The following is a 23,137-nucleotide window of genomic DNA, read 5'->3' as shown; positions in this document are numbered from 1 at the left end:
TCTTATTCATCTCATTAAAGTCGAATCAGTGTCGAGTTTATCAGCCCGAGCTTTTACTGGATCCACTCATCTGTAGTTTGCAGGTAGCAGGCGTATGTAGGCTGGCTTGATCAGTTTAACGATCCTCAACGATACAAATACAAGGACATAAGGAAGAAGATACGCGACACTACAAGTAGAGCATAGAATACCAACCTTTCATTGATACTACAATAACTCCATACAATAGTAGTCCCCAAGCTAGAAATTTTTGCCTCCTATACATGGATAAAAAACTTGGCTTCTCGATTTAAGCCATATATATATGTCTATTTCTAGATCAAGTCCTTGATAAAATCTAGAATTCTATCTCTTTTTAGATCAAGTCTTATAATCTCTGATAAGCTTTGTCTACACAAAGATTAGGATTTGAGTTTAAGAATATGTCAGAAGATTTGTATGATTGAGTACAAATATAACACTTGGAGACGTAGTGAACTATCTATGATTCTTTATAGATCAAATGCTAAGATCTATATCCGTAAAATTCATGTTATATGATTTAATTTTAAATACGTTTCTCATGCAATCTGAAATTAAAAACATGAATCAAATTAATTCATATAATTACCAATATAGATTCTATGTTGCGACTTTATTTAATTTTGCAATAGACCTTTTTATGTTTTTTGCTTAATAAATGTCGTTTTGACGCCTCATATAATTAATTATGATGCCACATAGGATTACATGTGAGACGTCAATTTTAATGATTGTCCAAATGTTTCGTCGTTAGAAATTGACACATGATAGCTTGTTTACTTTGCTAGTCATGTCATAATTTAAAATAGACCTTAGAAACAACTTCAGGCGTGAGAATTGTCGCATGCTAATTCCTAATTCCGTAGTTAGCATTTGTCATGAAAAAGATAAATTTATATGCTTCATACATAGTCATAAAATCTATCCATATCAACCCCAACCCAGATTATTTATTTTGATCTAAGTTTAAAGTTTGAGAAAATAACCTTTTTTTCGCTAGAAGCTACCAATGGTTTTCCATAGATGAGGAAAAAAAAAAAAAGGAAATGACGCTGTGATATAAATTCAAAAGAAATAGCTTGGTGACTAAGCTAATTGACTTGATCAGTTTCCAACTAAATCCATATACCACAACAATATTTCTCGGTGCTTCCTTTCGTGAATACTCTTCTCTTCTCACTCTCAAATTTCAATCGCGAGAGCTGCTTTCTGCTCTCCGATCAATTCCCTTAAATGACCTTTTACTGATCGCGCACCACCGGAGTGTTATGGCGGAGGAGATCGCTGCTCTCGTCGCCGCTCTTTCGTCCGACGATTTCTCTCAAAAGCTCCGCTCCGATGCGTCGGCGCCCCTTCTCCGAGTAGGGTTCCAGAAGCTCTATTCAATCCTCAGGCAGTCCGTGAGGCCGGTGGATTTCGATTCCGGCGGCGATGGTGGTAAAGGTGACTGTAAGTTAGGGTTGGAGGTCTGGGACCAAACTCGAATTCACGCTTTGGCGTGTGTCTCGATTGCTGTTGTTAAAGCAATCCGATCTCTGTCTGGTATGCCTTTTGCTAGTTATTACTTTGGATCTGTGTTTATTGATTTCGGTCAAATGAGTGATGATTTGCCGTGGTTGTGTTGTATGCGGCAGTTGAGCAAGTAGAGCTTGTGGTTGTGGCGGTGGTCCAGCAGTCGATTGAATTCGCGCTGTGTTATTTGGAGAAATGGATTGGGAAAAGTGACGATTCAAGTCTTCAGGTTTTCTTCGCTACTTATCTAAGAAACGGATTTGCTTCGAGTTCTCTTCTTATTTGATTCCTATTTTTTATTGTTTTATTTTGATCAAGGCGAATGAATACGTTGTACTACTCCTGGTAGATCGCTAGCGTTATTCAGTACTATAACGTGTTTCTGATTGATTTTTAATCACTTTTGGCTATAGGTTCTCCTATGTAGCAGTCTATTATAAGTACTTTTGCTATGACTATGCCCCCATTCGCAATTGCATTTGTCAGTCTTTTCTCTGCTTACTCTGTTGTGATTTTTGTGGGGGTGCTTGAATTTTTGTATCTCGAACTAGTGAATGGTTTCAATAGATGTGTGTTTTGGGCGAGGTCTATGCATAGAAGTGCTGTTTCCTGATCCTTGGTAGAGTACCTTCACAATGTTATTCATTTTCTTCAGGTAACTTATTGCAGCATGGATATTTATTTCTTATTAGTTGGTTTGTAGGGTGATTGGTGTTTCTAAAAAATATTAGATGTTCGAATTCTTTAGCTCACTTCAAATACGAATCTATAGAGGTTCTATTTATGAATGTCATTTTCTGTGTTTATATCCACTAGTCATAACTCTCTTGGCTGGCCCGAGATCAACTCAACGGTTTCCTCATTCGGATAAACTATGTTTAGTAAATTTTAAACATTTAGGCTGCTGTTGTTGATTCAAAGGAGGAATTCTTTGTAGAACTATTATTTCCTTTTTTCTTAATAATACTGATTTAAGGCTTCTTGCATTATATTGAAGGCAAATGTATGTGGTTCGGTTGAATGTACTGGAGGATCAAAATACCACTCCAGCAAGTTGTTTGCTCTCACTTTCATTCTTGTGAACAATTTAAGATTCTCCTTTGAGGAATGTTTACAGAAATGGAATAATATCCCACAACATCACATTCACTTGCTTTTCCCAATTGTACTTTTTGGCCAATTGTTTATTTATTTTTTGTTTGTAGAAATATTCATTTATCATCCATTTATGTCTTTGGTTGGCTTGATAGTGAGCGTGTTCTCATGCTGCTACATCCTTTTATGTCACATTATCCTTCTGCTTTGTCTTACTTATGTCCCTCTTTCAGAACACAATGCTACAACTGTTAGAGTTATTGCTGGTTGATGGGATGCTTAAGGAATTAGACATTTCTCTGTCATGTCCAACAAGCGTTCCTGTGGACTTGTTGCCTACTTCTGTTGATAAAGATGATGCTGTTTTCTGGCAGGACAATGTTAAGTGTATGTTTCAAGGTATTGTTTCATAGTATGTCTGCCTTATTCTCTTTCACTGCCTTATTTGACTCGTTATTTTCCCCTTTTTTAAAGGGTCCATTTGCTCTCTGGAAAAAAAAGCAGACAATGATCTGTTGATACAATTCATTTCCGAGTCAATACAAGTTGATCTTGTGAATCCAGCTGGACAGTTTCAACCCTCCAATGCCAATAAGTTGACAACTCTTACGCAGCATTGGGCTGTTATTCATCTCAGATGCAATCATCGTCTTATCTTACTCTGCAAGGAAGTTGTAGAACTTCCAGTGTCATCCGATGAAAAACAGACCGGTCTAAATCTGCGGAGAAAATTTTCAACTTGTTTAAGAATACTGAAGTTGCTGGGAAGTGTTGCTAAGAGTCATCCGATTTTTTATTCTGACAATCTTCTGTTGCATTCAGCTGCTTCCTTCATCGATACATTGCCTACCTTGTTCAGAACTGGTTTTGAGTTCGTAAATGGCAACGCTGTTGTTGAAAGTAGTTATGAAAGTCTCGCTACCCACATATTGGAAGAATTTCTTCAAGTAATTCAAGCAACTGTCTGTAAGAATTTTGTGTTCCAGAATATTCAAGCATGTGTGGCAGCTTCTGTTTTGCAGAATTTGGGTTGTGATGTTTGGAGGTTTGATAAATCTTTGCCCAGCCATAAGCCCCCCCTGGCTTACTTTCCTAGGGTGGTTATTTTTGTTCTAAAACTCATTTCAGATATTAAGGATCAGGCTCTTCATTTCATAGAGTTAGATGATGTTAATAGGGGGTTTATAGACAGTCCTTCAGAACTCAATTCTCCTTCATGCCATGTCTGGTCTGAGAAAGTAATGTTGTTGAAAAAACATACCGTGTTGGACTTATTTGAAATAATATTTCCGTCATCTGTTCAATGGCTGGACAATATGATGCATCTTCTTTTCTTCCTTCATTCTGAGGGCTCAAAAGTGAAGTCAATACTGGATAGATCATGTTCCAGTGGGACGAGAGCTTCTGCCACATGTGAAGTGGAAAGTGTTGCTTGTCATGAAGATGAAGCCCTTTTTGGTGATCTTTTTTCTGAGGGTGGTCGCTCTGTTGGTTCTTCTGATGTTTGTGAGCAGTCAAATGCTACACCCAGTTCTGTACCCAGTTTCATCAACATGCCATTTCAAGCAGCAACTGATTTGCTAAGTTTTCTCAAAGCTTGTGTGTTTTCAACTCAATCACATCTACCAATGTATCAACATGCGAGCAAAAAGCTTGATGGCAACCACATTGATATTTTGCTGTCAATACTCAATTGTCTGGGTTATAATCCTGAAGAAAGGAGTTCTGATAGTAATCTAACTCTACATGAAGAAAAGAAGTTCGGCACTTTACAATTGTATTGCTTTGAACTCTTGCAGAAACTCGTGCTGCTTCGAGCTTTCCCTGAATCTCTTGAGGAGTCAGTTGTCGACAAAATACTGACAGTTGAGAATGGTGCCCATCGTTACAACGATCTGATGCTAGCTTTGCTTGCCCACATACTTGTTTGTCGAGAGGGTTCTGCTGGTTCGAGATTAAGAACCAAAATCTACCAGCTGTTTTTCAAATTTATTCATGTAAAGGCAAAAACAATTTGCTCAACAAGCTCTGATTTGACGGATATTGTTGAAACTCTGCCTTCTCTATTTCACATTGAGATTATATTGATGGCTTTTCATTTGTCATCTGATGAGGAAAAGGGTGTACTGGCAAATCAAATACTTTTGCTATTTAAATCCATTGATACTCCCTCCATGACTTCTGATAGTATGCAGTTATCATGCTGGGCATTGCTGATATCAAGGCTGGTTTTGGTACTGCGTCATATGATGTATCACCCGTGTGCTTGTCCATCATTACTGCTATTGGACTTCAGAACTAAATTGAGGGAATCCTCCAAGTTAAGCACACCTGGTTCGGCTAATTATTTGTCATCCTGGCCAGCCACTGCACTGGAGGATATAATGAATTCCAGTGGAACACAAGCAAACATGACTTTGCTGAATCAGTTAATTGATATAACTCCCCTTCCTGCTTCTCTGTCTAGAGATTTTCCAACAGTGGATCGCTTAGGTTTGAGTTGGGAGGATGCAGTTGTCACTTTGTCACAGATTCTTAGACTTTGGAATGGTAAAAAGGCTGCCAGTGCTGATGAGCTTATTCTTGAACGGTATCTTTTTGTGCTTTGCTGGGATATTCCAACCGAGGGATTGTCTTTGAAACATATTCAAGTTCCAGTTAGTGGTGTCCATGTTCTCGATGTCTTAGATATGAAGAACTTTCATTATACCACCCATTGTGTATTAGGTCAATCCCACCCTAGCAATGACAACAGCACCGACCCAGGTTTTCTGTTAAATTTGCTTCAACAATTGCACGGTTCACTTATGCGGGATGATTTCGAGCAACTCAGTTGGGACTTCTTCAGGACAGGATCCTGGCTTTCTTTTGTACTATCCTTACTTTGTACTGTAACCAAGGGACACAACAATGTAAATTCACACCAGCTAGAGACGGTTAACCAACCAGATATCACTGTTATGGATGCTGAGTTTCCTGGGCTGACAAAAGAACTTGTCTACAACTCTTTCACTGCTGATCAAATTGTGATGCTGTTCAAAGTATTGGCATCTTTACTAAAGAGATACTTGTGTATTTATCAGAGGGCTTTAGCTTCAGTGTTCAAAAATGGGCTTCACTTTGCTGACAAGTTTTTCCCTCTTCTACTTCTTGAATATGATGATTTAGATAACAGCACGCAGGATGAAGTTCTCATAAAGATGGGTATCAAACCATGCCTTCTTGGCTCTCTCTATAAGCTTCCCTCATGGTTAAGCAAAATTGTTGAAAAACTTTCTCTGGGAGTTCGGTCTAAAATTTTCTGGGAAGGTGCACTCCATGGATTTCCCCTTCATCTTCAACTTTCAACCGAAATCTTGTCCTCATGTATCCTTAACATGAAAGGAATTGTTGTTAGTATAGACGGACTTCTTGATATAGAAGTTTCTAGAAGAACTAATTTGGAGGAAAATGAGGTGATCATTGAAATTCTTGAATCAGTCTTGTCAATGAAGTGTGACAAGGTCTTTGAAAGTCTTGAGGGTAAATTTGATCACATTTGCCAAAGCTTGAAAATGGGTCCTGGTGCTCCGAATTGCATCAGTTTATTTATTATGAAGCGCATGGAAGAATTTCTGCAGAGTATCAATAAAGAAAAAGATGTTGATAGAAGTATTCATGAATACATAGTGGTGAAGATGGTTGATATGGCCAACAGCCTAAAGGGGGATCCTTCAAGAACCAATATTTTCAAAAAATTTCTCTCTACGCAGGATACTTCTGAAAATAAGAACTTTCAGGAGTCCCAACGTGGAGATATATTGGTTCTGTTTGATGCTCTAGATTACTGCCTTTCTGAATCTGTAAATATGAGGGTGCTCAACTTCTTTACAGATCTTTTGTCTGATGAATACCCTGAAGTTAAAGTGAAGTTGCAGATGAAGTTCATTGGCATGGATTTGATCTCTCTGTCGAAGTGGCTGGAGATGAGGTTACTGGGATCTCTTGCAGAAATACCGAGTGTTAACGGTACGAAAGGAGGTTCAGTTTCTTTAAGAGAATCAACAATGAAATTTCTTACAATGCTTGTGACGCCCACTAGTGAATCCCAGCTGCAGGAACTGCAGATCCATCTACATCAAGCGTTGCTAATTCCTTTGGAGAGTGCATTTTTGCTATTTGATTTCAATATAGCAAAAAGTTATTACAATTTTATCATTCAGCTCTCCACAGGGGAATTGTTGATTAAGTCAGTGCTGCAGAGAACTATTGAGTTGATGGGGAAACTGGCAGATGATGACCGCTTGCTTCAAGGGCTGAAGTATCTTTTTGGATTCCTTACAATAATTGCCAGTGATTGTTCGTCTCCCAGTTGTACCTTGGATAAGTCCTCTGGGAAAACCCTTTCTAGCTGTAGTTCAGGAATTGGGACTTTGTCTTCTAGAAGTCTTGGTTCAAGGAAAAATGCTGATGATTTGGTTCCATCTGGTAACCGAGGCCCAGAATCTGTTGACTGTGATGCAACTTCAGTTGACGATGATGAAGATGATGGGACATCGGATGGTGAGCTAGGTAGCATTGATAAGGATGAGGAGGAGGATAGCAACAGTGAGAGAGCTCTTGCGTCTAAAGTTTGTACCTTCACTTCTAGTGGCAGTAACTTTATGGAACAACATTGGTACTTCTGCTATACGTGTGATCTTACTGTCTCGAAAGGCTGCTGCTCTGTCTGTGCAAAAGTTTGTCATCGTGGTCACCGTGTTGTGTACTCCCGCTCTAGTCGGTTTTTCTGTGACTGTGGTGCAGGAGGTGTTCGTGGTAGCAGTTGTCAGTGCTTGAAACCTCGAAAATTTACTGGAAGTCATAGTGTACCAGCACGTAGTGCTGGTAACTTACAGTCTTTTCTGTCTCTTACAGAGAACAGTGACCAGATTCCTGATAGTGGTTCAGATGTTGATGAGGATTCATCGATAGACCTGGATTCCTCTACTAGGTTATCTCTTCCAATAGAAGTACAGGACAGGATGCCGCTGCTGCTTGACGAACTGGAGGTTGAACAACGTATTTTAGGGGTTTGTTCATCGTTGTTACCTTATATTACTGGAAGGAGAGACTCCAACACGATGAGAGATAAAAAAGTTTCTTTAGGTGAAGAGAAAGTGCTCCTCTACAGCAATGATCTCTTACAATTGAAGAAGGCATATAAAAGCGGTTCATTAGACTTGAAGATAAAAGCAGATTATTCAAATGCGAAGGAGCTCAAATCTCATCTGACAAGTGGATCTCTTGTCAAAACATTACTTAGTGTCAGTGGCCGAGGTCGTCTAGCTGTTGGTGAAGGTGATAAAGTTGCCATATTTGATGTTGGGCAATTAATTGGGCAAGCTACTATTGCTCCTGTGACTGCTGATAAGGCTAATGTGAAGCCTCTTTCTAAAAATGTTGTTCGATTTGAGATTGTTCATCTTCTTTTCAATCCACTTGTTGAGAATTACCTGGTCGTAGCAGGATATGAAGATTGTCAGGTCCTTACAGTCAATCATCGAGGTGAGGTGATTGATCGATTAGCGATTGAGCTTGCTCTACAAGGTGCCTATATCAGACGCGTAGAATGGGTTCCCAGCTCCCAGGTTCAGCTGATGGTGGTCACAAATAGATTTGTTAAAGTTTATGATCTCTCTCAGGACAATATCAGTCCTGTACACTATATCACATTGCCTGATGATACAATTGTTGATGCAGCCCTTTTGGTGGCTTCCTATTGTAGAATGTTTCTAATTGTCCTTTCAGAGTCTGGAAACTTGTACAGGTTGGAATTGTCTGCAAAAGCAAATGTTGGTAGCAGGCCCTTAAAGGAAATCATTAAAGTTGAGGGCAGAACCGAAACTAGAAAGGGCTCCTCACTGTATTTTTCACCTACTCACAAATTACTCTTTCTGTCATATCAAGATGGGAGCTCCATAATTGACCGCCTTAATCCAGATGTAACATCTGTCGTAGAGACATCTTCAGTGCATGAGAATGACCTTGATGGTAAGCTCCGGCCTGCTGGTTTGCATCGTTGGAAAGAGTTACTGGGTGGCAGTGGGCTATTTGTTTGCTATTCTAATCTGAAATCCAATGGGATTCTTGCTATCTCTTTGGGACAACATGAAGTGCTTGCACAAAATTTGCGGCACACTGGGGGCTCAACTTCTCCTTTGGTTGGGGTTACTGCTTATAGGCCTTTATCAAAAGACAAAATCCACTGTCTTCTCCTGCACGAGGATGGAAGTCTCCAGATATACTCACACGTCCCAGCTGGGGTGGAGACCGGTGTAAATTTGATGGCGGATAAGGTTAAGAAATTGGGTTCTGGTATTTTGAAAAACAAAGCTTATGGAGGAGCAAAACCAGAATTTTCACTTGATTTCTTTGAGAAAACTGTCTGCATTACACAAGATGTGAAATTTACTGGTGATACCATCAGGAATAATGATTCTGAGGGGGTAAAACAAACTTTAGCATCTGAAGATGGATTCCTGGAGGGGCCTAACCCTGCTGGATTCAAGGTAATGTTACTTCATTGTTTTCACACAAAATTGCTTCTGTTCTCTACTTCTCTTTTTACTTCCCTCACCCTAGATAATACTAATATTTTATGTTCATCTATTCATGTCTGCAGTTGTTAGCATAATGCAATTAAGTAATAAACTTAGTCCACTCTTTTCAATTGATTTGTATTCATTTCTGACTACCCACTTACATTTTTGGGACATGGTAATGGCCATCAAGATGGACTGTACCATTACAATACCTTCTACTAGTATAACTCTGTGTTCATGTTCCTATAACCAATAAAAATGGTAGTGGATTTACATTTATTTAGTGTAGTTATTTGAACGCATCTGATTTCATAGTATGCTAATGCTTACTCGAATTTCATCCATTGCTGAAGAAGCTGTGCTTTTTTCATTTTTACTCCTTAACATATTTTTGCTTCCAATACTTAGCATCTCAATTGTCATTTGTCTTTTAAACCAAAATTATTTCTCTGTTCAACTGTTCATTAACTAGTGTAACTAGTTCAAAGCATATTGATTCCAAGATTATAAAACATGATACAATAATCCTAGGTTTTTCTCATTCTCCTCATTAATTGAGCTTAATTAGGGAATTTTTATTTGTTAATGTCCACGTCAAAGGGCAGGAGACTAACAAGCAATGTTGTCAATGGTGTAGGCCAAAAAAAACAAAAAACGGCCACAGGGATATGGCGGTTGTAAATGAATAAATAAAATATTATTAATATAACTATAAAATATGAAGTATAAAAATACAAATATTTTGAAAATAATAAAAATATAATATCTCAAAGTTTAGAACAATAATTAAAGCGTACGGTCATAAATAATTATACAATATGTCTAATACTCCCTCCGTCCACCAAAAATAGTCCCATGGGTGGACGACAAGGGTTTCAAAACGACCCAAGGTGGTTATGGTGGCCGCCACAAAAATGCTAAAAACTGTTGTGGTGGTGGCATTTTAGCCAAAAACTGCCATGGCATAGCGCCATGGCAGATATTTGACAACATTGCTAATAAGTTGAAAGGGAAGGGGGCACCAGGGTGTTTATTTGTTTTGGTGGTGAACTATGACATGAACGTTTATTTGCACAGCATGGCAACTAGAACTAGTTGTATTGTAGCTTATAATTTCATGTATTAACTATACCTTTCTTGGTTTTTCAGATAACAGTGTCCAATTCAAATCCTGACATTGTAATGGTTGGTTTTCGCTTGCATGTTGGTAACACATCAGTAAGTCATATTCCTTCTGAAATCACTATATTTCAGAGAGTGATAAAACTAGATGAAGGAATGCGCTCCTGGTATGATGTTCCCTTCACTGTTGCTGAATCACTTCTGGCTGATGAAGAATTTACAATATCTATTGGCCGGACCTTCAGTGGATCTGCTTTGCCAAGAATAGACTCTTTTGAAGTATATGGCCGAGCAAAAGATGAATTTGGTTGGAAAGAGAAGATGGATGCCATTTTGGATATGGAAGCTCGGGTACTTGGTGGTAATTCATGGTCCACAGGTTCAGCTTCCATACAATCTGCTTCCACACAGGAGCAAGTGGTAGCTGATGGCCTTAAACTCCTATCTAGGATCTATATGTCGGGTAAACCTCAGGTATCCCCGAAAAATGAAGACAATCAAGTTGGCGGTAGCCACCTTAAATGTATGCAAGTACTGGAAACAATATTTGAAAGCGATAGGGAGCCTTTATTACACACTGCTGCCAGCCGGGTTCTGCAGACTGTCTTTCCCAGAAGAGATATCTATTACCAAGTAATTTCTGCTATCTGATGTGATACTTGTGCTCCTAAATTGCTTGTCTATACATGTTTCCCTTGAACAAGAAGTTACTCACTCTGGATATTCTGCTCAGGTGAAGGACAACATGCGTCTTAGTGGAGTGGTGAAGTCTACAGCCACACTCCTGTCGAAGTTGGGAATGGGGGAACTTACTGCAGGGTGGATTATTGAGGAGTTTACTGCACAGATGCGAGCAGTTTCAAAGATAGCCCTGCATCGGCGCTCAAACTTGGCAAATTTTCTTGAGAGCAATGGTATTGTTTCTTTTTTTACCTGGCTTTATTTCCCTGGATTGTCACATAGGATACATGCAATAATTCCGTTGCTAGATTATCTACTGACTGTACTTTCACAAGGTCATTTTAGAATAAGGAGGATATTTTGTTGTGCATGGAGATGATTTTAGTTGCTCAAGGTAACATAAGAAGTATTCCTTGTCAAACTTCTAGGACTAAGCACCTGTAAATTTATGTTTTCCTGATTGTCAGCCCTCTGATGTGTTTGTCATCCCTCTATTATACTCAATGTGCTGATTGTGTAGGTTCTGACGTAGTTGATGGGCTTATGCAAGTGCTCTGGGGAATTTTGGATGTGGAGCAGCCAGATACACAAACCATGAACAATATTGTCATATCATCTGTAGAACTTATCTATTGTTATGCAGAATGCCTGACATTACACGGAAAAGATTCGGGATTTCCGTCTGTAGCCCCTGCAGTTGCTTTGTTGAAAAAGCTTCTTTTCTCTTCAAACGAGGCTGTTCAAACCGCCAGCAGGTACATTTATCATCGAAGTTGTGAATTAGCTTAACCTTTTTGTACTGCCCATGCAACTTACATTTTCTGCCTCCTTTTCAGCTTGGCTATATCTTCTAGACTGCTTCAGGTCCCTTTTCCAAAGCAGACAATGTTAGGTGCTGATGATACAATCGAGAATGCAGCATCTGTTCCCCTTCGTGCGGATACTACAAGTGCTACTAGTGGAACTAATCCGATAATGGTAGAAGAAGATTCGATTACTTCTTCTGTGCAATACTGTTGTGATGGTTGTTCAACCGTTCCTATATTGAGACGCAGATGGCACTGTACTGTTTGTCCTGATTTTGATTTATGTGAAGCATGTTATGAAGTACTAGATGCAGAGAGACTTCCTCCACCACATTCTAGAGATCATCCAATGACAGCAATTCCAATTGAAGTAGAGACATTCAGTGGAGATGGTAATGAAGTTCACCTTTCTGCAGATGATTTAAGTGACACAAATATGTTGCCAGTTGCTGCTGATGTCAACATACAAAATTTAGCTCCATCAATTCATGAGTTGGAGCCTAATGAGTCAGGTGAGTATTCAACGGTTGACCCTGTGACCATTTCTGCATCTAAAAGGGCAGTCAATTCTCTACTTCTTTCTGAGCTCCTTGAACAACTGAAAGGATGGATGGAAAGTACCTCCGGAGTTCAAGCTATTCCTGTGATGCAGCTGTTTTACAGATTGTCATCAGCTATTGGTGGTCCTTTCGTTGATGATGCGGAGATTGAGAGCTTAAATTTGGAGAAGCTAATAAAGTGGTTCATAGATGAGATGAAAATGGATAAACCATTTGAAGCCCAAACTCGTTCATCTTTTGGGGAAGTGATGATCCTTATTTTTATGTTCTTCACCCTTATGCTACGTAACTGGAACCAACCGGGTGGTGATGTAACTTTATCAAAATCTGGTGGAGCAACAGATTCACAGGACAAGACGACCATGCAGATTCTAGCTTCCATGTCATCATCATGTTCATCAACATCTGATGGACTAGAGAAAACTGACTTCACATCTTGTCTGCATAGAGCATGCAGCTTTCTCAGGCAACAGGATTTTGTTAATTATCACATGGACATACTGCAGCAGCTTGTACACATCTTTAAGTCTCCTTCTGTAAGCGCTGATACTCAAGGATCAAATACTGGTTCTGGCTGTGGTGCACTATTAAAAATCCGAAGAGAGCTCCCTGCTGGTAATTTTTCACCATTCTTCTCAGATTCATATGCCAAATCACACCGTTCAGATATTTTTGCTGACTACCACCGTCTATTGCTGGAGAATACTTTTCGGTTGGTTTACTGTTTAGTTCGACCTGAAAAGCATGACAAGGGTGGGGAGAAAGAGAAGACGCACAAGATTCCTTCTGGTAGGGATTTGAAGCTTGATGCTTATCAGGATGTCCTTTGCAGTTACATCAACAATCCACATACAACTTTCATAAGGAGGTATGCTAGGCGGCTGTTTTTGCATGTTTGCGGTAGCAAGACACACTATTACAGTGTACGAGATACCTGGCAATTTTCTACTGAAACCAATAAGCTCAATAAACACATTAGCAAATCTGGTGGGTTTCAGAGCTCCATTTCTTATGAAAGAAGTGTCAAAATGGTGAAGTGCCTTTCAACAATTGCTGAGGTATCTGCAGCCCGACCTAGAAACTGGCAGAAGTATTGCTTGAAGCATGGAGAGGTCTTACTCTTCCTCATGAATGGAGTTTTCTTCTTTGGTGAAGAATGCACTATTCAGTCCCTGAAACTTTTGAATTTGGCATTTTACACTGGAAAGGATATGAATCACTCTTCACAGAAGGCTGAAGGTGGAGACGGAGGAATGAGTTCGAATAAGTTTGGGGGGCAATCAATTGACTCTAAGAAAAAGAAGAAAAGTGAAGAAGGAAGTGAATCTTCATTGGAGAAATCATACATGGATATGGAACAGGCACTGAGTGTCTTTACGGACCGAGGTGATGACTGCCTGAGGCAATTTGTTGACACTTTTCTATTGGAATGGAATTCAAGTACTGTGCGTGGGGAAGCCAAGTGTGTTCTTCTTGGTGCCTGGCATCATGGTAAGCAGTTATTCAAGGAGACCATGCTAACGGTTCTCTTGCAAAAAGTGAAACACTTGCCATTATATGGTCAGAATGTCATTGAATATACTGAACTTTTGACTTTGTTGCTTGGGAAAACATCAGATAGCACCTTAAAGCAACAAAATGGTGAAATCATAGACAAATCCTTAACCTCTGACGTAATTAAATGCATCTTTGAGACACTTCATTCGCAAAATGAACTTCTGGCAAACCACCCAAATTCACGCATCTACAACACATTGAGTGGTTTGGTTGAATTTGATGGTTATTATCTTGAGAGTGAGCCTTGTGTTGCCTGTAGCTCGCCTGAAGTCCCATATAGTCGAATGAAGCTGGAAAGTCTGAAGTCAGAGACAAAGTTCACAGACAAACGTATCATTGTGAAATGCACAGGTAGCTACACCATTCAGAGTGTCACAATGAATGTTCATGATGCTCGAAAATCAAAATCAGTGAAAGTGCTGAATCTGTACTACAACAATAGACCTGTAGCTGATTTGTCAGAGTTGAAAAACAACTGGTCTTTGTGGAAGAGGGCAAAGATATGCCATCTTGCTTTCAATCAGACAGAACTCAGAGTGGACTTTCCAATTCCTATAACAGTGTGTAACTTTATGATTGAGTTGGATTCTTTCTATGAAAATCTTCAAGCATTATCCCTTGAACCTCTGCAATGTCCACGTTGTAGTAGACCTGTGACTGACAAACATGGGATCTGTGGCAACTGCCATGAGAATGCGTATCAATGCAGGCAATGCCGTAATATTAATTATGAGAATCTGGACTCCTTTTTGTGCAATGAGTGTGGTTACAGCAAATATGGTCGCTTTGAATTCAACTTCATGGCCAAGCCAAGTTTTACTTTCGACAGCATGGAGAATGACGATGATATGAAAAGAGGATTAGCTGCTATAGAGTCTGAATCAGAAAATGCTCATCGAAGGTATCAACAGCTCTTGGGTTTCAAGAAACCATTACTGAAGATTGTCACAAGCATTGGTGAGAATGAAATGGATTCTCAACAGAAAGATTCTGTGCAGCAAATGATGGTATCTTTGCCCGGACCTTCCTGCAAGATCAATCGTAAGATCGCCCTTCTTGGTGTGCTCTATGGTGAGAAATGCAAAGCAGCCTTTGATTCTGTGAGTAAAAGTGTTCAGACTCTTCAAGGTCTTAGGAGGGTGCTGATGAACTATTTGCACCAGAAGAATTCTGATAATGATGCTGCAGCCTCTAGGTTTGTTGTGCTGAGATCTCCAAATAGTTGTTATGGCTGTGCTAGTACTTTTGTGACCCAGTGCCTCGAGATATTACAAGTTCTCTCAAAACATCCAAGTTCTAAAAAGCAACTTGTTGCTTCTGGCATTCTGCGTGAGTTGTTTGAGAACAACATACATCAGGGGCCAAAAACAGCTAGAGTTCAAGCTAGGGCAGCACTGTGTGCCTTCTCAGAGGGTGATGCCAATGCAGTGGCAGAGTTGAATGGTTTGCTACAGAAGAAAGTTGTTTACTGTCTTGAACACCATCGTTCCATTGATATAGCTCTGACAACACGTGAAGAATTAATGTTGCTTTCTGATGTCTGCTTCTTAGCGGATGAATTCTGGGAGTCAAGATTACGGATAGTCTTCCAGTTGTTATTTAAAGCAATCAAGCTGGGTGCCAAACATCCTGCTATATCTGAGCATGTTATTCTACCTTGCCTGAAGATCATATTGCATGCATGTACACCGCCAAAACCTGATGCAGTGGATAAAGAACCAGTTAGTGGAAAACCAGCTTCACTTTCACATGTAAAAAATGAATTGTATGAATCTGGCTCCAGTGGAGCTGTAAGTGCGAACCGACCTGTGTCAGAGTCTTCGGAGAAAAATTGGGATGGTTCTTCAAAGACTCAAGACATGCAGTTGCTAAGCTATTCTGAATGGGAAAGGGGCGCATCTTATCTTGATTTTGTAAGGCGGCAGTATAAAGTTTCTCAGGCAGTCAGAGTCAGCCAGAAATCTCGCCCTCAGAGATTTGACTATCTGGCTATGAAATATGGTCTCAGATGGAAGCGACGTTCTTGTAAGGCAGCTCAGAGTGAAATTAAATTGTTTGAACTTGGCTCCTGGGTTACTGAACTTATACTAAGTGCTTGTTCACAATCTATAAGATCTGAGATGTGCATGTTAGTTAGTCTTCTTTGTGGTCAAAGTTCATCCAGACGGTTTCGGTTGCTGAATTTGCTAATGTCTCTGTTGACGGCTACCCTTTCTGCTGGTGAAAATGCAGCGGAGTATTTTGAGTTGCTCTTTAAAATGATAGAATCAGAGGATGCTCGTATATTTTTGACTGTTCGAGGATGTTTATCTACCATCTGCAAACTAATCATGAGGGAAGTGAGCAATGTTGAATCCTTGGAGAGAAGCCTCCACATTGATATATCACAAGGGTTTATTCTTCATAAGCTCATAGAGCTCCTTGGAAAATTTTTGGAGGTTCCTAATATCAGATCAAGGTTTGTAAATAGCTTGTTGAGTTTACTTCCAATTGATATGTATATATATATATATTATATATATATATATATATATTATATGTGTGTGTGTGTGTGTGTTTGTGGTATGTGTGTGTATGTATACATGTACGTTTGGTAGTAACATTCTCCTACTTGGCTGTCAGGTTCATGCGAGAAAAGTTGTTATCTGATGTTCTTGAGGCGCTGATTGTTATTAGGGGACTAATTGTACAGAAGACTAAACTAATTAGTGATTGTAATCGGCTTCTTAAAGATCTTCTCGACAGTCTTCTGCTTGAGAGCAACGAGAACAAAAGACAGTTTATTCAGGCATGTATTGGTGGCTTGCAGGTTCATGGAGAGGAAAAGAAAGGGCGTACTTCTATGGTATGTAATTGATTTATTTATTCAACCTTTGCTATGAAAATTTGCAGAAACAAACTTTTCTGAATATGGACACTGTAATCTGGTTGCTGCTTTTGCTAATCTTATGTTCCTTCTTCACTGGGTCGATATTGTATCCAAATATTTATTTCTATGTTTGGAAGAAAGCTGTTTTTTCACAAAAAGTTGTGCCTGAAAAATTCTATTTTAATTATTGTTTATTAATGCAAGTTCCCTTTTATTCAGTTCATTTCAAAATCACTGTGGGATTAAGTTACATTTAACCATGGCACTGTCTATTCCACAGTTTATTCTGGAACAGCTCTGCAACTTGATCTGCCCTACAAAACCAGAGCCAGTATATCTCTTAATACTGAACAAAGCACATACACAGGAGGAATTTATTAGGGGATCAATGACCAAGAATCCATATTCAAGTGCTGAAATTGGTCCTCTGATGCGTGATGTGAAAAATAAGATATGCCACCAGTTGGACCTCCTGGGACTAATAGAAGATGATTATGGCATGGAATTGCTGGTAGCAGGAAACATTATATCGCTTGATTTGAGTGTTGCTCAAGTTTATGAGCAAGTTTGGAAAAAATCAAACAGTCAGACTTTAGCTGCAGCCTCTGGGACAGGTTTTTTGTCTGTTAGTGCTGCCACATCTACCAGAGACTGTCCTCCAATGACAGTCACTTACCGGCTTCAGGTTGCCTTTACAATCTTCGATGTTTTCGCCTTTTAGCAGCTCACCCCATGATTTATTGACTTGTTATCAAATGGAATCCTTTTTCCTTCAATTTTTTCATCAGCCTATTTTGTGTAATGTGTGCTTCAAAATCTACAGGGGTTGGATGGTGAAGCTACAGAGCCCATGATTAAAGAATTGGACGAGGATAGGGAGGAATCTCAAGATCCTGAAGTTGAGTTTGCAATAACTGGTGCTGTACGTGAATCTGGTGGTCTGGAGATTCTCTTGGGCATGGTTCAGGTGCGAATAGTTTTACAGTAGAGCTTCCCCACTCCCCTTTTTCTCATATCCCCTTTGTGTCTGCACGCGCACATGTTTGTCTATGCCTTATTTTGTTTTGGCTCCTCTTCTGAAAGAGGGCTGTTGACTGAAACAGGAGGCTTGAGTATTCTAAACCTTAGAGTAGAAGCTTGCAACATTTTATGTTTCAACTCTTTATGGCACTTATCCTTTTTAGCTCCATTTTCTGGATATTCTAATTTTCAATTTACATGAACAGCGTCTGCGAGATGATCTGAAGTCAAACCAAGAGCAGTTAATTGCTGTGCTAAACCTGGTAATGCTTTGTTGTAAGACAAGGGATAACAGAAGAAAGTTATTAAGCTTGGGGGCTTTGGTTTTACTGCTTGAAACTGCAAGACGTGCCTTCTCGGTTGATGCTATGGAACCAGCTGAGGGAATTCTGTTAATTGTTGAGAGTCTCACACTGGAAGCAAACGAGAGTGACAACATCAGCGTTACACCAGGAGTGTTTACAGTCTCTAGTGAAGATGCCGGTAACAGTGAACAAGCTAAGAAAATCGTTCTCATGTTCCTGGAACGGCTATCTCATCCTTCAGGACTTAAGAAATCTAGTAAACAGCTGAGGAATACAGAGATGGTTGCGAGAATCCTGCCGTACTTGACTTATGGAGAACCTGCAGCAATGGAAGTTCTAATTCAGCACTTTGAGCCTTATTTACAAAATTGGAGTGAATTTGACCAGCTACAAAAGCAATTTGAAGATAATCCCAAGGACGAGAAGATTGCTCAACAAGCTGCCAAACAAAAATTTGCACTGGAGAATTTCATCAGGGTCTCTGAGTCTCTCAAGACTAGCTCATGTGGTGAGAGATTGAAAGATATCATATTGGAGAAAGGGATTACTAGAGTTGCTGTGACACAGTTGAAGGTGTGTTTTGCATGTGTAGCACTGGCTGGTTTTAAATCAACTGAGGAATGGGCAGCTGGATTGAAATTACCTTCTGTTCCCTTTATACTCTCTATGCTGAGGGGGTTGTCAATGGGTCACTTGGCTACCCAACGGTGCATAGATGAGGAAGGAGTTTTACCTTTGCTCCATGCTTTAGAGAGTGTTTCAGGTGAAAATGAAATAGGGGCGAAGGCTGAAAACTTGTTGGATACCCTTACCGATAAGGAAGGAAATGAGAATGGATTCTTAGCAGAAAAGGTACGCCAACTAAGACATGCAACCCGTGATGAGATGAGGCGTCTGGCTCTGAAGAAAAGGGAACAGTTACTTCAGGTACTTCTCATTTCCTTTGAAATTGATACAGAGTTATAAGTAATTATCACCTTTTCCTATCCCGAATGAATCTTTTGGTTCCTATGAAATAAATGCAGCAAATATGAGGCGGGAATTTGTAGCTTTAAGATTTGGCAAAAATCACATAATATTTAAACTGTTAAAGCAGTTTTGTTGTTTTTTATGAAGTCTGAACCTATTAATTTATGGTTTAGGGGCTTGGGATGCGGCAAATGACCTCAGATGGTGGTGAGCGAATTGTTGTTTCCCAGCCAATTCTTGAGGGTTTTGAAGATGTTGAAGATGAGGAAGATGGGCTAGCTTGCATGGTTTGCCGTGAGGGCTACCGATTGAGACCTACTGATTTGTTGGGTGTCTACACTTACAGTAAGCGCGTGAACTTGGGTGTTGGAACTTCAGGAAGTGCCCGTGGTGATTGTGTGTATACAACTGTCAGCCATTTCAACATCATACATTTCCAGTGTCATCAAGAGGCTAAAAGAGCTGATGCTAGCCTAAGAAATCCAAAGAAGGAATGGGATGGTGCTGCCTTGAGGAACAATGAAACTCTTTGTAATAATTTGTTTCCTCTGAGATGCCCATCTGTTCCAATGGCGCAATACTTGCGCTATGTTGACCAGTACTGGGACTATCTTACTGCATTGGGACGTGCTGAGGGAAGTCGGCTACGGTTGTTAACATATGACATTGTTTTGGTAGGTTATCATACCTTTTACTTTTTTTGTGTTATTAGTCTCTTGTTTTGGAGTATTAAGTATAACAATGCAAAATGTATCTGCAGATGCTAGCTCGGTTTGCTACTGGTGCATCATTCAGTGCCGATTGTAGAGGTGGTGGAAAGGATAGCAACTCCAAATTTCTACCTTTTATGATACAGATGGCACGGCATCTTTTAGACAACGACTCTTCTCAACGGAATAATCTGGCAAAATCCATTTCGACTTATCTGTCCTCCGCAATTTCTCCTGGAACACAGCCTTCAAGCGGAACAGAGGAGACTGTCCAATTCATGATGGTCAGCTCACTCCTTTCAGAATCATACGAGTCGTGGTTGCAGCATCGGCGGGCCTTTTTACAGCGTGGAATATATCACGCATACATGCAGCGTCATGGTCGGTCTACACAGCGTAGAGCAGAGTCGGGTGATGGCAGTGGATCGGATGAATTATTTTCCAACATTCAGCCCATGCTTGTGTACATTGGGTTGATTGAGCAGCTCCAGAGATGCTTGAAGGTGAGAAAGTCTTCGACGGTCCAAACACGAGGGGCGGGAGGGGAAGACGAAAGCACTTGGGAGGCTGTCATGAAAGAGAGACTAATGAATGTGAAGGATATGGTAGCTTTCTCCAAGGAGCTACTCTCATGGCTGGAGGACATCACCTCAGCCTCCGATCTACAGGAGTCGTTCGACATCATTGGTGCCTTGTCCGACGTTTTAGCTTCTGGATATACGAGATGCGAGGATTTTGTTTATGCTTCCATTAATCTAGGAACATGATAATCTTGTTATTGGTTTCTCTTTTCTGTGCCGTTATGTTGAATTTGCAAACGAATGCCTGTATAGTTACATTACATGTGCAAGAAACTAATTTCAAAAAGTTCAATGTTGGTAAAATGCAGATCTGTTCTAATTTATGGCCTTTGTTTTGAATTTCGCCTTCTGTGATTATAAATGCACCCATGTCTCTCATTCCCTACACCAATCAAGGCATTTAACGATTCATATTCCACGAACTGTTTTGTGTCAACTATATCGATGAGGACTTACTTTTAGTTTTATTTGGCGATCGTCTTAGTGATGTCGGTTATATGTACGAAGAATAGTACTCCCTCCGTTCACCTTTAGAACTCTAATTTGAGTTCGACATGAGTTTTAAAAAATAGTACTATAAAGGAAAGTGAGTGAGAAAAAGTAGTGGAATGTGAGACCCATATTTTACTTTTAGTTTTATAAGAGAATGCGAGTGGAATAAGCGAGTGAAATGTGTGGTCTATCTATCATTTATCGTAAAAGTGAACCAGAACTCCTAATGGCGGACAAACTAAAATGGTAAATGGAAACTCCCTATGAACAGGGAAGTAATCAATAAATAACTAAATACTGAAGAAAGATCCATTTGTATGGCCATTGATGCATTAGATATTATTGAGCCTAGTGGCGAAGCCAGGATTTTTATGACGGGGGGCCAAGTCACTGTTAATAGTTATAGGGTTCATTTGATGTCGGTGATGTTGGAAGCTCGAAATAATTAATATTTAATATTTTTTTAAATTTTGTTAATACAGACATTTCTTTTCGGGACGAAGTTTGAGAATAGTGTGTTAAATGGATGTTGAAAAATGTAAGAGTAAAATAGAAAAATGAGGTGGCGTTCGGTTGCCATGACTAATATCATGAGACTATCCATCTAGGATTAAGTTGTGGGATTATTTTAGTTGGAGGGGGGAGGCTATGACTAATTATCATGAGACTATCCATCTAGGATTAAGTTGAAGGGTTCAATCTTATGAACCAAACATGATACATATTTAATCATGAGATTTTATCTTGCCAACCAAACATCCCCTGACTCTATTACCATGGAACGAATGGAGTAGTACATAGTAATATTGCATTAAAATAAAGAAAAGAGAAAAAACTAGCATATGTGTAAAAAGTGAGATATGCCGCCGTCGTGAATCGAACTTGCAACCTAGGGGTTTGAAAGGGCTCGTTACAAGCATGGTTTTATAGGGGTTTATTACACTAACATGGGTGATAATGTGCAAAAAAGTAGTGAATTTGAGTGTGCAGGGGCTAAAAAGTGCTGAAGCGACAGAATGCATGAGCAACTTGATCAACTCAGAAAAGAAGCGAGAAATGGCCAGAATCGAAGACAAGTTAATCAGTTGCGGACCAGCAATGGAGCCTGCCCAACCAGCAAGTTGATCACGTAGAGTTCACCACATGAGATGAGGAGTCATATGAGAGAGAAAAGAAGATGCTATTTCAAGGGCATTAATGTCAAGACAGGATGAGCATACCTAGGGATTTGGGCCCAATGCCATCCTATAAATAGTGGAGAGAACGCAAACAGAGGGACACTTTTCTTTTCGTTCTTTCTTTAGGGAGTTCGGCATCATCATTTTCCAGTCACTTCACATTCCACACTTTTATTCGTAACATGGATCAAGGAAGTTAGGAGCCACCAGAGTCACCGTTCTACCTCAATTTTTCTCCCTTCTTCCTCATCAAGGAATAAGAAACTCAGATCCGCCAAGAAGTCTTCGTAGTTTGTGTTTTCCTTAAACCCCGAGTGGTCAAAACAATTGTTATTTCGCTTTTAGTTCATGTTTTTCCGAAGTCTAGTTGTTCTTTATGTTTTTCTCTTAGTTGCTACCTTAGTTACTTTCCGTTATTGATCGATTTTTAAATCTGAGTTGGGAATTATGTTTTGTTTACTTATTGAAGATCGTTTATAAAATGGAGTTTTTAATGTAAGTTGTTTTGGATCTGGTGTTTTATGCTTTCGTTTATGTTGCTTAGCTTAGTTCTGTTCTGATTTTAAGTCAGTTCTTTATAATTTAGTAGTTTATGATTAGATCTGATGTTTAGATGGAATATGCGATGCATGTTGGTTTGGATTCATTGATATCTATGTTAGATTTTGTTCAGATAATCGCTCGTTGTTCTGTTTTTGATTTCTCATAGTTAGATCTAAGTTATAGTTCGTCAACTTGCATGAAATTAGGATAGATACTTTATATCTGTTTCTCTTCCGTCCGAATTACATGAATATGTGTTTCAATTTGTTTGTTTCCTACTTTCATGTCATCTGCTCTGTTTTCATCTGCCGTAGGTGTTTAATTTAGTTGCTTAGCGAATAAGAAGGTCGTAGTTTGTTAGAATAGCAGTCTCTGTCACCTTTTGTTGTTTACAGCTTTTGGTAGTGTGCAATTTCTTTTCAGTGGTCCCAACTACTTTACTCTGTCGTAACTGTGTCTTACTTGAGTTGATCCGTTTGAGACATGCTGTTTTCATCATGCTTAGCCTAGTTGATCAAGTTAATTTTGTGATTGGAGGAGTCTAGTTCTTAGT

The 23,137-nt window shown here is 39.6% G+C and overlaps 1 protein-coding gene across 1 annotated transcript; it reads left to right on the top strand.

Annotated features, from left to right (window-relative positions):
• Nucleotides 1-1,131: 1,131 nt before the first annotated feature.
• On the top strand, nucleotides 1,132-20,674 carry LOC121753859 (auxin transport protein BIG-like). The gene is made up of 14 exons (XM_042149133.1): nucleotides 1,132-1,563; nucleotides 1,656-1,762; nucleotides 2,862-3,027; nucleotides 3,103-9,158; nucleotides 10,341-10,946; nucleotides 11,047-11,227; nucleotides 11,515-11,749; nucleotides 11,831-16,375; nucleotides 16,540-16,762; nucleotides 17,067-17,471; nucleotides 17,610-17,753; nucleotides 18,013-19,038; nucleotides 19,254-19,754; nucleotides 19,841-20,674. The coding sequence occupies exons 1-14, from the start codon at nucleotides 1,290-1,292 to the stop codon at nucleotides 20,555-20,557; spliced, it is 15,186 nt and encodes a 5,061-aa protein (XP_042005067.1). The 5' UTR covers nucleotides 1,132-1,289; the 3' UTR covers nucleotides 20,558-20,674.
• The last annotated feature ends 2,463 nt before the right edge of the window (nucleotides 20,675-23,137 follow it).

This window comes from Salvia splendens, chromosome 11, assembly GCF_004379255.2.
Source record: "Salvia splendens isolate huo1 chromosome 11, SspV2, whole genome shotgun sequence".
NCBI lineage: Eukaryota > Viridiplantae > Streptophyta > Magnoliopsida > Lamiales > Lamiaceae > Salvia > Salvia splendens.
This window is presented reverse-complemented; position numbering and strand designations above follow the sequence as displayed.

Coding starts and splice junctions, on each gene's coding strand:
- LOC121753859 (XM_042149133.1), top strand. CDS start 1,290: ATGGCGGAGGAGATCGCTGCTCTCGTCGCCGCTCTTTCGTCCGACGAT. Junction 1,564..1,655: donor AGCAATCCGATCTCTGTCTG/GTATGCCTTTTG, acceptor TGTATGCGGCAG/TTGAGCAAGTAGAGCTTGTG. Junction 16,376..16,539: donor GTTCCTAATATCAGATCAAG/GTTTGTAAATAG, acceptor CTTGGCTGTCAG/GTTCATGCGAGAAAAGTTGT.